The 14,985-nt window shown below is 40.1% G+C and overlaps 1 protein-coding gene across 1 annotated transcript in view; it reads right to left on the bottom strand.

Moving 5' to 3' along the window:
• Window positions 1-1,109: 1,109 nt before the first annotated feature.
• Window positions 1,110-14,985, bottom strand: part of LOC139161686 (uncharacterized) — a 36,496-nt gene continuing 22,620 nt past the window's right edge. Inside the window, exons 14-21 of the mRNA XM_070741141.1 lie at window positions 13,436-13,553; window positions 10,476-10,645; window positions 10,000-10,073; window positions 7,891-8,018; window positions 5,653-5,842; window positions 3,537-3,675; window positions 2,990-3,086; window positions 1,110-1,297 (exon numbers count right to left, since the gene is read on the bottom strand). Coding sequence (XP_070597242.1) covers window positions 1,221-1,297; window positions 2,990-3,086; window positions 3,537-3,675; window positions 5,653-5,842; window positions 7,891-8,018; window positions 10,000-10,073; window positions 10,476-10,645; window positions 13,436-13,553 — 993 coding nt within the window. The 3' untranslated portion in view covers window positions 1,110-1,220. The remainder of the gene's footprint in view (window positions 1,298-2,989; window positions 3,087-3,536; window positions 3,676-5,652; window positions 5,843-7,890; window positions 8,019-9,999; window positions 10,074-10,475; window positions 10,646-13,435; window positions 13,554-14,985) is intronic.

The following is a 14,985-nucleotide window of genomic DNA, read 5'->3' on the forward strand; positions in this document are numbered from 1 at the left end:
TTTACCTACCAAAGTTTCTTGCTGGTCTTTTGTGGACGTTTAATTCCTTTGTCTTTTTTTTTTCAATGGTCAATTTAAAATGCTTTACTAGTCATTTGTTCCAAATAACGTAAAGTAAGGGCATCTTTATAGCCTTGAGAAGATCTTCAGTTTTACAGGTACAATGTACAAGGATCCAGAAGCAGGTCTGAATCCAAAATCTATGACAGCCATATCACATATCACACCCATAATGCAATGCAAGTAACACCGCCTCCCCCGTGTCCCCCAGCATGCGTGCGACCCCCATGCCCCCTACCCCCACGCATGTGCACCCAACCCCATGCTTACAACACATGTGCCCCATTCCCATGCACGACCCTGCGTGTGCTCCCACTGTGCATGTGTACACAATTCCCATGTGCATGACCCCCCCCTTGCGCCCCCACACATGCGCACATTCCTGCATGTGCTCCATCCCCCACGTATGTGCACCAGAGACCCGAAAACCATCTGGCTGGCAGAAGGCGCATGCGCGGAAGAGCTGAGCTGGGGTGATGGCTTGCGTGCCCGCAACCGTGCCATAGGTTCACCATTACAGATCTAGAACATTGAAATAGCTTTTTATTTAATGTGTAAGTCACAGTTATATTGAAAATCTGCAGAAAGCTGTTTATGACCTACACAGTAAATAAAAATGACTGCAGCGTCAGGATTGTTTCCCTTATGTAGAGCAACCTTAAATGCTGTTGAGTAATCTAGGCATTCGTTACTTTAAAAAAAATACTTGTTTGAATGTAGTCTAGAAATTATTTATTTATGATGTGCTACATGCTTCACACCCTGTGTAACAAACACTCAGTAATTTCTGTTGCTGTAACAGCCTACATCACTTAGGATGAGTTTTCAGTGTAACAGCATGCGTGATACAATTTCATTTCATGGAAACCAGGAAGCCTTGAAGCAAGGGAGTTTTGGATTTTGTAGCCTCACTAATTTGCCTTTCTATAAAATTTTTGTGAAGTTTTTACAAAAGTATTCTTGCAACCAATATTTTATGACCTCAGAACCCTAGACGTTTGAATAAAACTGCTCTAGAAATTTACACAAACCACAAAGATCCCCAAATATACCTACTATAGGCTTTTTATTACATAATACACAGCTGCAACTCCTAGAAATAAATACTTCAAAAATTACATTTTGCCACCATTCCAGTCTTTTTATAAGATGTTTAGGAATCATTCCACCTTCCTTATCACAATTGCTCCAGATGAAACATATCCCTGGATATCATTGGAGGAATCCGTGCTCCGGCCTAGAAAGAATTAAAATGTTAGCCTTTTCATCTTCAGAGCCATACCTTTCTAATCGGAAATATGTTACCATGCTTATGCTAGTTATATAATTCAGAACATATTGCAACCAATTTTACATCGTTAGCCATAGTGAAATGTATTTGTTTTCACAGGATTGGGTTTAAGGAAGGAAAGTACCATTTTGCAAGAGACCAAAGGGCTTTTTCTGCAGGACTTCTTCCAGTCCTTAAGATGACAGAAAAGTACATTGGTATATTTTGTACAGCTCTCAGTCTCAATTCTATTTCAGTTAACAAAGCCAGCGCAATGGTACCTCTAACTAAGAACGTCTTTACTTATGAACTTTTCTAGATAAGAAATGGGTGTTCAAGATTTTTTTGCCTCTTCTCAAGAACCATTTTCCACTTACAAATCCAAGCCCCCAAAACTGTAACCGGAAAGGGCAGGGAGAAGCCTCCATGGGGCCTCTCTAGGAATTTTGTGGGAGGAAACAGGGCTGGAAAAGGCGGAGAGAAGCCTCCATGGGGCTTCTCTAGGAATCTCCTGGGAGGAAACGGCGCTGGAAAAGGCAGGGAGAAGCCTCCGTGGGGCCTTTCCAGGAATCTCCTGGGAGGAAACAGGGCCGGTATGATAACAGGCCAATATGATAACAGATTAGGCAAGTAACTGAATTTTCTTTAATTGCTATAAAAGTTCAGTTCTAGATAATGATTGAAATGATTAAAGCGTTTATAGGTAAAAACATACTATTCAATTATTTCCTATTTTAAAAGTAATTAAGGATCATACTACGGTACTAGAGAAGGAAGGATAATAGAAAAACCTACTAAGTATTCAATAAATATTGCATAATCTTACTACCCGCACTGTGTTCCCCTCCGTGGAGGAAGCAGCCCATTACTGCAGAAAGGCATAGGTTCAGGACAGGACAAAGCAATGTCATGGAGACACATCCTTAACCTTCAAAGTGTAGTTTTACGTGGTTGAGACCAAGGGATTTTAACACTTATAACATTTATGGGGGCTAAGAGATTATACCATGTCTCATTGTCTTACCTCTTTGTCTGCTCCCAAAATAGAGCAGATGCTGGAAAAACTGAAAGCTAAATATTAATCCGGTGAATAGAATATGTGCATTTTAAGGCTTCTTGGAGACATTTGACACTCATCTATAGTGGTAGGTATAATCATAAGTGGTGCTAAAATGTTACCATATCACATAAAGCAAAATGTTTTAGGGGTTTTTTTTAACTATAAGAACCGTGTTTCTAGACTAATGTGTGCATTTTTATTTTCCGCAAACCAGACTTCTGACCTTTCTCTGACCATGGCACAAGCTGGTATCTGATATTAGAAGGAAATAATGAACGGCGTAGGCTTAAGAAGACATTAACAAACATGACAAACTAGGCACATTTTAGAGCGTGAGCTTTTGTTTCAGAGTATGGCTTCTAATAGCCAATTCTTTTAGAAACTTTATAGAAAAAAATATTAGATACATGGGAAACCATTCTCAACCAAATTGCCTCCAATTAGGTTATTGTAGCAGCATGCCCATGAATTCAGCGACTACATCAGTTGTCTACCTCATCTAGGAGGTAAGGAGTTGGGCAAGGTTGTAGGTAAAGAACATAGCATTTTGCAATCCAGAGGACACAGCAATCCAAGTCATTTATAATTTAATCACTTACCTGCTCTTTGCTTTCTGGGAATACAGTTCCTGATACAAAGGGCATCAGAAAATGACTGGGTGGAATCACAAATTACTGCACTACAGTGGAAGTAGACCTGAACAATAGACAAAAATCACCAAGCATCACAAAACAGTTTGAGATAATGTTACTACATTATTATTGTTGTCGTCGTTATTGTTATTGTTATTGGATTTATATGCCGCCCCTCTCTGTGGACTCAGGGCTTGTTATCCCCTTGGGAAGAATTTAATTAAACTGGTTTTAAAATAAAACTCCAGTATTCCACAATAACACAATATTACAGAAATACCCTTGTAAAAGTTCATAGCTTAGAAAAAACTATATGATTGTCATACAATATCTTTGGTAGGAAAATAAAGACAATACAGTAATGCTATCACAAAGCAGAATGTTGGAGGAGAACGTTATCAATGGAACAGTCAACTACCCTGATTCACCATCAGTAGGACCAGCTTATGAAATGTTAGATCATGAAACGTCATGTCAAAAAGTACCCAAATTGACCCATAAAGGCAACCCTTACCTGTCCTTGAACGGCTTGGTTATTCACCACAAATGTAAACATTTTCACTTCAAACCTCTTCAGGTGTGTAGGGTTTGGGACAGAAGTGTTGGGGACTTCATGGAATATGGTCTGATGTGAATCTTCTGTATTTTCACAGCTAGCGTATAAGATTAAAAAGAATCGTTTAATATATATCTTCATGTACACCTATATACACACACAGGGAGGGAGGGAATGAATCCCTCTCTCAGGGAGATGGGTAGTTAAGAATTATTATATATAAATTTAATTAATTAAATAATTAATCCGGCTTCTGTACCGCCCAATCCCATGTGACTCAGGGTGGCTTACAACAAAATTAAATGCAATACAATAACAATAGTAAGAAATCAAATATAAATACCAAATTATTTTTAAAAACCCATTATAAAATGATTATAAAACCCCATTATAAATACAATACAGACCTATCAAACAACACGCATACCAATCAACGTATTTCAGCCATGACAGGTGTTAGTATTCACAGTCTCATATATGGTTACTCAACAAAACTAGCTATAAGATCCAGCCTGTGCCAAATTGCTATATATAAAGAGCAGACAATCCACTTGAATGCAATGTTAGCGCAACTGCTATCAGTACACCTTCAACCATAATGAAACCTTTGCGCCTGACTGAGGAAATAGAGAACTCATGCTGGATGATATGGTATTAAGGCTCTAGAACAGGGGTGTCAAACTTAAGGCTCACAGGCCAAACCTAATCCTACATAGCTTCTGCTCTGGCAATCTCACACTACTTACCAGAGCTTACAAAACTTTTGCCAGACCCATCCTCGAATTCAGCTCATCCGTTTGGAACCCATATCATATCTCAGACATCAACACCCTTGAAAATGTCAAAAGATACTTCACCAGAAGAGCTCTTCACTCCTCCACTCGAAACAGAATACCCTACAAGACTAGACTTTCAATCCTGGCCCTAGAAAGCCTAGAACTAAGACACCTTAAACAAGATCTAAGTATTGCCCACAAGATCATAAGCTGCAATGTCCTGCCTGTCGGCGACTACTTCAGCTTCACCCACAACAACACAAGAGCACACAACAGATTTAAACTTAATATTAACCACTCCAAACTTGACTGTAAAAAATATGACTTCAGTAACCGAGTTGTCGAAGCATGGAACTCATTACCGGACTCCATAGTGTTATCCCCAAACCCCCAACAATTTACCCTGAGATTATCTACGGTTGACCTATCCAAATTCCTAAGAAGTCAGTAAGGGGCGAGTACAAGTGCACTAGAGTGCCTTCCGTCCCCTGTCCTATTGCTCTCCTATATCTCCTATACCTTTCTTCTATTCCTATATCTCTTCTAATCTTTCATTGATATGTTCTATTACTATATCATCTTTTCTATTCTTTTTTAGATATCTCCTCTATAACCTTCATCATGTATTTTACTATGTGTATATAGATATATATACCCACTAAAACCCTCATTGTGTATTGGACAAAATAAATAAATAAAAATAAAAAATAAATCTGGCCCATGGAGTGTTTAGATCTAGCTTGCAGGACTGCCTTGGAAACAGCAAAGGACTGTTTCTGACTGTGATGGAGAAGGCCATCGTGGCTGAAAACGGAGCCTGGGAGGGTTGCATGCAGCCCTCCAAAGCTCCATTTTCGCTGGCAGGGGGCTGCAGGAGGATCCCACAGCACCACCCGGTCCACCACAGGTGGTCCCACCATGAATGATGTTGAGCTGGCCACGGCCACCCCAGCCCAAGGTCAAACCCAACCCTGATGCAACCCTCAATGAAATTGAGTTTGACACCCCTGCTCTAGAAGATACACCATCAAGCTCTGTCTTGAGTTTTGAGTTTATGGCAAGAATGCGTCTTTCAGTTTTTAGATGACTGAATTATTGAACATAGAATAGCAGTGATTTCAAAGTGTTAGATTTTATTCTGTCTTGGAAAGTTTTTACAGGTCTTTCATTCCCTAGCATAACTCAATCCACTTTCTATGCAGACCTTGTCAAACTGCCTTCGGCAACAACTTCACTCACAATGTTCAAAGTTTCATATAATTGGCAAACACCCTCCAACCCACATTTAAAACTGGTACCTGTCAGCCACTATGTGCCACTGCGGAAAAGTGTTCCTATCAGATTTTGCAGTAGCCCAGCAGTTCTCCAGAAACAGCTCCAGTTGTGGATCTTGGCTGTGAAGAAGTTCTACCTGAAAGTACAGAGGCTCTCGCAGGTAACGGATTACTGGATACTCAGTGTGTTGATAGAAATCTCTGTAGGACTGGTCTGCAGGTAAGTCAGATGGGCAAAAGAAAAAAAAATATTAGGACCCCAGTATCCAAAACTAGTTTATTCAATTTGGTGATGAAGACTGATTCTTAAATTGAAGTCTAAACTAGGATTATGTATAATAATAATAATAATAATAATAATAATAATAATAATAATAATAATAATTATTATTATTATTATTATTATTATTATTATTATTATTATTAATTAGATTTGTATGCTGTCCCTCTCCGAAGACTCTAGAGTAGTGTTCCCTCTAATTTTTTTTTGGGGGGGGCGGAAAAGTATAGTGCCTGAGCGGCAGTCCCTTTGGGACTGGGCGGCACAGAAATAATAAACAAACAAACAAAAAACCCACCCTGTTTTGCCTCAGAGAATTTCAAAATAAAATACTGTACTGTGTGTCTATACCAGTGAGCTCATAATAGGGCAACTCTATCAATATCAAAATGCCACTTAAATAGTTGAGCTAGTTTCAAACTAGATTTTGATTTTCTTTCTCTCTTCCTTACTCCCATTCTTTTTCTTTCTTTTTTCCTTCCTTTCTTTTTTCTATCTGTTTCTCTCTCTTCCTCTCTCTCTCCTTCCCTCTCACTCTTTCCCTCTCGGCTTCTGGGCAGGTTTGGAAAACTCTGAGTTGATGATGATTTTTAAGTGAGCGATTGCTCACTGCTCAGCTTAGAGGGAACTATGCTCTAGAGTATTCTACTCTAATCTGTTTATTAGTCCAAGAACGATTGATTTTATCATTGATTCAACTTCTATGTTGACTTCAAGAAAGAATGCTATAAAAATTGCTGAAAGTCTATTAATGTAATTAAACAGTGGGAACTGCAAAAATGTGTATTACCAGGCTGTTCTCTCTGTCCTCAATTAAAGATTTTGTGATAGGACTAAAAGATGTTCTTCTTCTACAACTCATGCTTATGCCAGTTATGCCAATTAGATCAAAACTAATTGTTTATTTGTTACCCAAAATACAGTACAGCCAAGAGATGTTCTTGGCTGCTGCCACATGCTTAGATTGGAAGGAGGAACAGACAAAAGAAACAATAAAGCCGAACCCTGTTTTGCTGGATGACCTGATATGCTCCCTTCAACTGACAAATATGACATGTTAAGTTACTGGTAATTCAAATCTAAACAGCCCAAGTTTCAGGACTCAAGTTCATAATTTCCTAACAATATAAAAATTCCCAGTGAAGCCAAGAGAAGCAATGGAAATTCGTGAGCACTCACTTAAGACAGTTGAGACTAATTGAAGCTAAAAATCCTGTAGGACCCTGCTTATTATAAATAAAGCTTACAATGCTTAACAAATAGCTTTGGTGAGATATTCCATTCTTTTTAAAGTTGGATTTTTAAAAAAAAAGTTAAATACAAATGTTTGCTTAAAAGTACAAATAACTGTTGCCTTGTTTAGTTGCATTCTTCCTCTCCATCCAGCAGGAAAATTTGTTTCTCCATCACTCTGCTGTACAAATAATTCCCTCAACGATGTCAAACTATTTACTAAGTCCGCACTTAATTAATCTTCTCATCGTTCGCATCACCCATCTTCTCCCACTAATGACTGTATGACTGTAACTTTGTTGCTTGTATCCTTAGAATTTATATTGACTGGTTTCTAATATGATTTGATTGCTTATTTGTACCCAGACTATCATTAAGTGTTGTACCTTATGATTCTTAATGAAGTTATCTTTTCTTTTATGTACACTGAGAGCATAGGCAGCAAGACAAATTCCTTCTGTGTCCAATCACATGTGACCAATAAAATTCTATTCTATTCTAAAAGATCGAACCCAACCCCTGCCTAAAAGACAAAATACAATACCATCATTTTATTGATTACTGTCTTAGATATGCTATAGGTCAGTGTTTCCCAACCTTGGCAACTTGAAGTTATTTGGACTTCAACTCCCAGAATTCCCCAGCCAGCGAATGCTGGCTGGGGAATTCTGGGAGTTGAAGTCCAGATATCTTCAAGTTGCCAAGGTTGGGAAACACTGCTATAGGTGACTCCTCTGCTTTGAAATTACCTCTGGCCAGTTTAAGGACAAGTTCCAATTGCCCTGTCCCAGGCAATATGGTTGGTGACGGTGCTTGTACAAGGCTATACTGGAACAGCAGCGTATTTCCAATGAAGTACTGGCAAGCACATTTCAACCTTGAAAAGATAAAATTTGTCAACAAAAGAGCCTTCGTTTATTCACCCAAGCCTACCACGAGTATTAGCTCTTCTCTTTTCATATTTTTTGGAAGAAGTTGATGCACATAGGAAATTCAGAGAAGCTTTAGTTGGCTATGTTGGAGACCCATGTCTACAGTGTCCTAGAAGTGGAGCTCTTGCCTCACAATCAGGAAGTTGTAAGTTTGATCCTAGGTAGAGGCAGACGTAAGGGTCTTCTGCTTGGGCAGGGGGTTGGATTATAAAGTCTCTTCCAACTCTATTAATCTGATCTGATCAGATGGGTTCCAAACCAACCCATACTATTGTACCCAGTTTTTATTTATTTATTTATTTATTTATTTATTTATTTATTTATTTATTTATTTATTTTGTCCAATACACAATGAGGGTTTTAGTGGGTATATGTTGTGATTCCGTCTGAGGCCCCTCAGGGAACGGCTGATCCTCTGCCGGCTTCCTGCTCAGAGGGGGAGGATGAGGAACAGGAGGTTCAGGCAGACGGGGAGGAGGAATCTCAGGCTGAGGGAGAGGGAGGACAGCCAGAGTCCCCCGAGGTGGAGCTCTCCCCAGCAAGCAGCCTGGATTCCTTAGATGAAAATGCACAAGCAATCATCAATCTCTGGCAGAGAAGAGCAACACAACGAAGGGGACAATTAGCCAGGTACTTTCAGCACTAAAGAGGCAACAGCTGGGTTTGGGTGTGGTGCTCTCCGGAAAGGCTGAAAAGGCAGACCCACCCTTCCTGGCTTGTGGAGTATTATCTTTGGGAGTCCTGGGACCTGGCTGTGATCTTTGGCGTCTTGGAATTCTGGTTTGTGACTTTGAATACTAAAACCTTGGGGGAAAAAGGTGTGGGTCTTATTCTCTACAGTGGTGGGTGTGCCAGCAAGAAGTCTGTTGTATTGTCTGGCCGTCAGGACTCTGCTGTGAAGTCTCATAGCCTGCCTGTTGGGAAGAACAGGTTTTTCTCTGTGTTTAAATTGAACGGGTCCAAAGACGGGCTACAAGAATGGTGGAAGGTCTTAAGTATAAAACGTATCAGGAAAGACTTAATGAACTCAATCTGTATAATCTGGAGGACAGAAGGAAAAGGGGGGACATGATCGAAACATTTAAATATATTAAAGGGTTAAATAAGGTCCAGGAGGGAAGTGTTTTTAATAGGAAAGTGAACACAAGAACAAGGGGACACAATCTGAGGTTAGTTGGGGGAAAGATCAAAAGCAACATGAGAAAATATTATTTTACTGAAAGAGTAGTAGATTCTTGGAACAAACTTCCAGCAGACGTGGTAGATAAATCCACAGTAACTGAATTTAAACATGCCTGGGATAAACATATATCCATCCTAAGATAAAATACAGAAAATAGTATAAGGGCAGACTAGATGGACCATGGGGTCTTTTTCTGCCGTCAGACTTCTATGTTTCTATGTTTCTATGTTTATTTTTCAAACTATAAAGTGCCTTTGTTTGTACCAGCGTGTCTGGCTGTTTTTTCCAGTTGGTGTTGAAGTCTGGGGGCACCCAGATAGAACAGTATATATCTATATACACATAGTAAAATACATGATGAAGGTTATAGAGGAGATACTCATAGTAAAATATATCTATGAAAGAATAGAAAAGAAGATATAGTAATAGAACATATCGATGAAAGAATAGAAGAAGAGATATAGGAATAGAAGAAAGTTATAGGAGATATAGGAGAGCAATAGGACAGGAGACGGAAGGCACTCTAGTGCACTTGTACTCGCCCCTTATCTCTTGATATTTTAGAATCGTGGGTGCCAAGGCAATTCTTCCTGAAGCAAAGGATTCCTCCTCATAGTTCTTTAACTCAAAGTCTCCCCGACCTGGGAATTCTGAGATCTGCCATCTCAGCATGTTTGGAAACCACACAAGGCAGGGCCACATTGACTTCCAACTCCTTCAGTTCTTAAGTCACAAATACTCACTGGTAAACAGGTGTTGCCTGGCCTGGGAGGAAATACAGGACCTCATTTTCATAAGTCATGATGGTGTTTTCAAACTGTAAAAGAAGGATGGAATGAAACATTCCAAATAGAAATTGGATCCCTGCCCTTCATCCAAAGTTGGTCAAAAAGGCCCATGTTGGACCTTTCCCTCTTCCCCATGTGAAGTAGGAAAGATCCAGTACCATAGTGAAAATATAGTTCCTAGCTCTTCCTCTAGTTGTCACTTGGAAAACTGTTCATTACGAGCACAAATGTTGATGCTTGTCCTATTGGGTGGATATAAACCTGTTTCCCCAACATGGCTTTCCCATTGGGAAAATCAACCCAACCCAGCCAGGGTGTGGACAGACTGGGAGAAGAAGGCCAGTAGATAGATCCTATTCTACCTTGCAGCATCTTTCCAGACCAACACCACCCCCCGAAGAGGGGAAAACCTTCCCCCAGTAATCTCTCACCTTGCGAGTTGTGCCGCAGGAGTTTACACTGAAGAGGAAGACTGCTTCTGCCTTTGTCACAGAAGCTGGCTTGCAGCGTTTGTCTTTCAGCACTAAATTTGAGAGGTCCACGTCCGGCATGCCAACCAACGTCCGAGCAGAGATTGCAATTGTGCCGTTAGGCTGGCAGTCTGCAAGAGAGACAGTTTTATTCCAGGAAGTTCAAGAGGTGAGAATTCCTTCCTCGCTAACCCCAGTCATAGTTCCCTCTAAGCTGAGCAGGTGAGCAATCGCTCACTTAAAAATCATCATCAACTCAGAGTTTTCCAAACCTGCCCAGAACCCGAGAGGGAAATTTTATTATTATTTCTGTGTCGCCCAGTCCCGAAGGGACTGCCGCTCAGACACTATACTTTTCCGCCCACCCCAAAAAAAATTTAGAGAGAACACTGATCCCCAGTACCCCACTCCTCCACTGTCTCATCTCTTGCCTCGAGCAGAGCCGCATCATTGATGCCACCATAGATGCCCCCAGACAATCAGCTCTTGACACTGGTCATAGTTTTTCATAGCCAGCTACAAGCAAATATTGCAGCTGTCATTCCATGTTAACCGGCACTCTTGCATACCCATTCACTCCCAACACCTTCATAACAGCCTTCCATTTCCAAAGAAATATGATTCTCACATTCTGATTGTTGAAGATAATAATGTACAGCGTATGTTATCACCTCCTTCAGTAATGGGCATCGTTTTTACCATTTTCTCCCTCCCTCATTTATTGATTAAGATCTCCCATCTTTCATAAAGGAGGTCAATGCTTTTTTAAAAATAAAAGCAACAAAAGGAAGCATGCAAAGTGTAACAAAGCTACACTTTGAAGAGCAGGGAGGCAGGTCTACGAAAATCACTTGTCTTATCACTCCTGCATAGCCCACATCAAAGCCACACAACATTAAAGAGAGAGAGAGGAGGGAGAAACTATAACAAGAGTGGAGATTATTAACAAGAGTGGAGTGCGCTGCAGCCTTCTGCGGAAGCTGCATTAACTCATTGATCCTTTTTAACAAAAGGATGAAGATGCTATGGAAGATTGTAGAATAGAACTGAGAATGTATCCCTATCTAAATATCTGCTGGGCATAATCATTCAGTAGTAACCGCACGAATCCCAGGGACCGATTAGGTCCCACAGAGTTGGCCTTCTCTAGGTCCTGTCGACTAAACAATGTCATCTGGCGGGTCCCGGGGGAAGAGCCTTCTCTGTGGCGGCCCCGACTCTCTGGAACCAGTTCCCCCCGGAGATTAGAACTGCCCCCACCCTCCTTGCCTTCCGTAAACTCCTTAAAACTCACCTCTGCTGTCAGGCATGGGGGAATTGAGGCATTTCCACCCCCACCCCGGGCCTATACAATTTATGTATGGCATGTTTGTGTGTATGTCTGCTTTAATAATGAGGTTTTTTAAATGTTTTTTTAAATTTATTAGATTTGTTATGAATTGTTTTATTGTATGCTGTGAGCCGCCCCGAGTCTACGGAGAGGGACGGCATACAAATCTAATAAATAAATAAATAAACAGTTCTACCCCCAGGTCACTGACTTCATCCCAAATACATGAGTAAGAAAGTATTCGTGTCCTTAACTCTATTAGCATTAAATTAATATTTCCGCCTTATTCTTCCATTGTGGACACTGTCACTTGTCATCCTTGTTTCAAATGTGCTTTTATTTTTATCTGTAGAAGGGAGGGAGGGAGGGAGGGAGGGAGGGAGGGAGGGAGGGAGGGAGGGTCAGTTTGGTGTAAAATGTTGGTCTTAGAAATCAAGTGATTGTGAATTTTTAGGCATGACTGGATGGCTTTGTGCCAGCCATTCTCTCTCGGTCAAATCTACTGTAGCTCATAGGGTTTTTGTTCTGGGAAAAATAGGAGTATCTCCATGGTCTTGAGTTACTTATAATGTAATAAAGGTTGATAAAAATCTAAAGTAGGAAAGACTTTTTGGAGAGAAGCTTAAAACAGACTTAAAACAGAAATGAAAGGCGGAATCCAGGTCACTAATAGGGAAAGTCAAATTCACGCCAGTATTTTCCTGTAAACCATGAGGTGGGGAGCACTAACTCCAATATGAAAAAACTGTGTGTGTTGCTAATGAAATATCAGTAAAACAATGATGATTCCAAAATCAATCTTCAGTTCCAACCCACCTTAATTTTTAAACCAAAGTGTTTTCTTTGCACCTCAAAATACCTTCTCTTATATAAAGCTTTATACAATATAGTTTTTCTACAATGTACTTGAGACAAAGGAGCCAAGAATCAGAGGAATAAAGCCCCTCCAACCCAAATCTAAATTACAATTTTCTTGCAGAAAGAGAGAGGGAAAATTTATATATTATATATATATATAATATATTATATATCGTATATTGTATATCATATACTGTATCATATATCATATAGTGTGTGTACAAAATAACAGAATGATATGCCCCTAAATATATGAGTGCCTTTAATCTAGATTATATTGAAAGTGACATCTTGAAATCTGGTTGACTACTTCCTAAATAGATTTAATGTATCTGGAAGGATATCAGGGTCAACATCTTCCAGAGATTTAAATATTTTATTTATTTATCTATCTATCTATCTATCTATCTATCTATCTATCTATCTATCTATCTATCTATCTATTTATTCATTCATTCATTCATTCATTTATTTATTTAGTCCAATACACAATGAGGGTTTTAGTGGGTATATATCTATATACACATAGTAAAATACATGATGAAGGTTATAGAGGAGATACTCATAGTAAAATATATCTAAGAAATAATAGAAAAGAAGATAAAGTAATAGAACATATCAATGAAAGAATAGAAGAAGAGATATAGGAATAGAAGAAAGGTATAGGAGATATAGGAAAGCAATAGGACAGGGGACGGACGGCACTCTAGTATATAATAGGAATATCATTTACCAATCAGATCTTTTGGAGAGAAGCTGCAGGAAATAGTAAATTCAATCATTTCTGTTTGACTAAGATGGTCCTTAAATTGCAACTGGAAGGTGGACACAATCCCAAAGGAGTTTATTTCCTAAGACACAAAGAGAACAGGTTTTCGAATGATAGAATGGGGAAAATATTTAAGCATCATATCACAAAGTACAATTTAATGTTAGGGTTTTGGGGTATTTTATTTGGCTCCTGGATGGCTGTTCAAAGTTCAAACACAGCTCTTAACCCCAGCCGTTTATGCACCTTGGCCTGAGATTGCTCCCAGGAAGATTTATTTTTTTCCATTCATTAATTTATTTTATTTTATTTATTTATTCAAATTTTTTATGCCGCCCTTCTCCTTAGACTCAAGGCAGCTTACAACATGTTAGCAATAGCACTTTTTAACAGAGCCAGCATATTGCCCCCACAATCCGGGTCCTCATTTTACCACCTCGGAAGGAGGGAAGGCTGAGTCAACCTTGAGCTGGTAATGAGATTTGAACTGCTGACCTACGGACCTAGCAGTCAGCTTTAGTGGCCTGCAGTACTGCACTCTACCCACTGCGCCACCTCGGCTCATTAATATAGATAAAGGAAGGACCTCTTTGGAAATACCATTAAGCAGGGGTGGATTCTGCTTTTCTTCACTGCCAGTTCTTTCAGTGATGTGGTGCGTGGGTGTCCACACACTTTGTGCATGCACAGTGCTTAAAAAAAGCTTCTGCCCATGCACAGAAGCAAAAAACAAGATGGCAGTGGCTATGGAGCCGCCAAAAGAACTGGTTTGGGGGCTTGTCAGGCCTGGGTTGCTGCTGGTCCTAACAGCCCAGGCCGCCAAAGTTACTACCGGTTCTTCTATGGAACAGGTCCAAAGTGGGAGGAACCCACCTCTGCCATGTAACACATCTAGATCAGGGGTCTCCAACCTTGGCAACCTTAAGATTTGTGGACTTCAATTCCCAGAATTCCTCAGCCAGCAAGCAAGCTGGCTGAGGAATTCTGGGAATTGAAGTCCACAAATCTTAATCTTGCCAAGGTTGGAGACCCCTGATCTACATCATGGTGAAAGAGAAAGAATAGAACCCCTGATGAACCAAAGAGAGTTTTGATACTGGATTCTGATAATCAAGCAGATTGCTTACTCCCAGAAGCAAAGGAAGTCGACTACAGGTTTGTTTCTAGGAAGCAAAAATCGCCCCCCTCCAAAAAGAAGTATAAGTAATGTTCTCTACCCGCAAAGCAAGACTCTTAAGCAGTGAAGGGCTACCAAAATTTTTACTACCACACTGTGGGCCTGGCTTGTGCAGGACGCCCTGCATTTTCTTTCAACATCTTTCAGTGTAAATTGGGTCCTCTGGGGTGGAGCTCCATTTTCGCTACCCCACTGTGTCGTCCCCCCGGTCCGGGCAGTAGCCCACCCCTGCTCTTATATTATCACAAAGAATCCCCCTATTTCCTGTCATTCAATGGTTCCCTGGACTTTTTGCAGTCCAGATACGGTGTGGTGATTTTCTCTCCTTGTGTTCTTT

This window comes from Erythrolamprus reginae, chromosome 2 (genome assembly GCF_031021105.1).
Source record: "Erythrolamprus reginae isolate rEryReg1 chromosome 2, rEryReg1.hap1, whole genome shotgun sequence".
Classification (NCBI taxonomy): domain Eukaryota; kingdom Metazoa; phylum Chordata; class Lepidosauria; order Squamata; family Dipsadidae; genus Erythrolamprus; species Erythrolamprus reginae.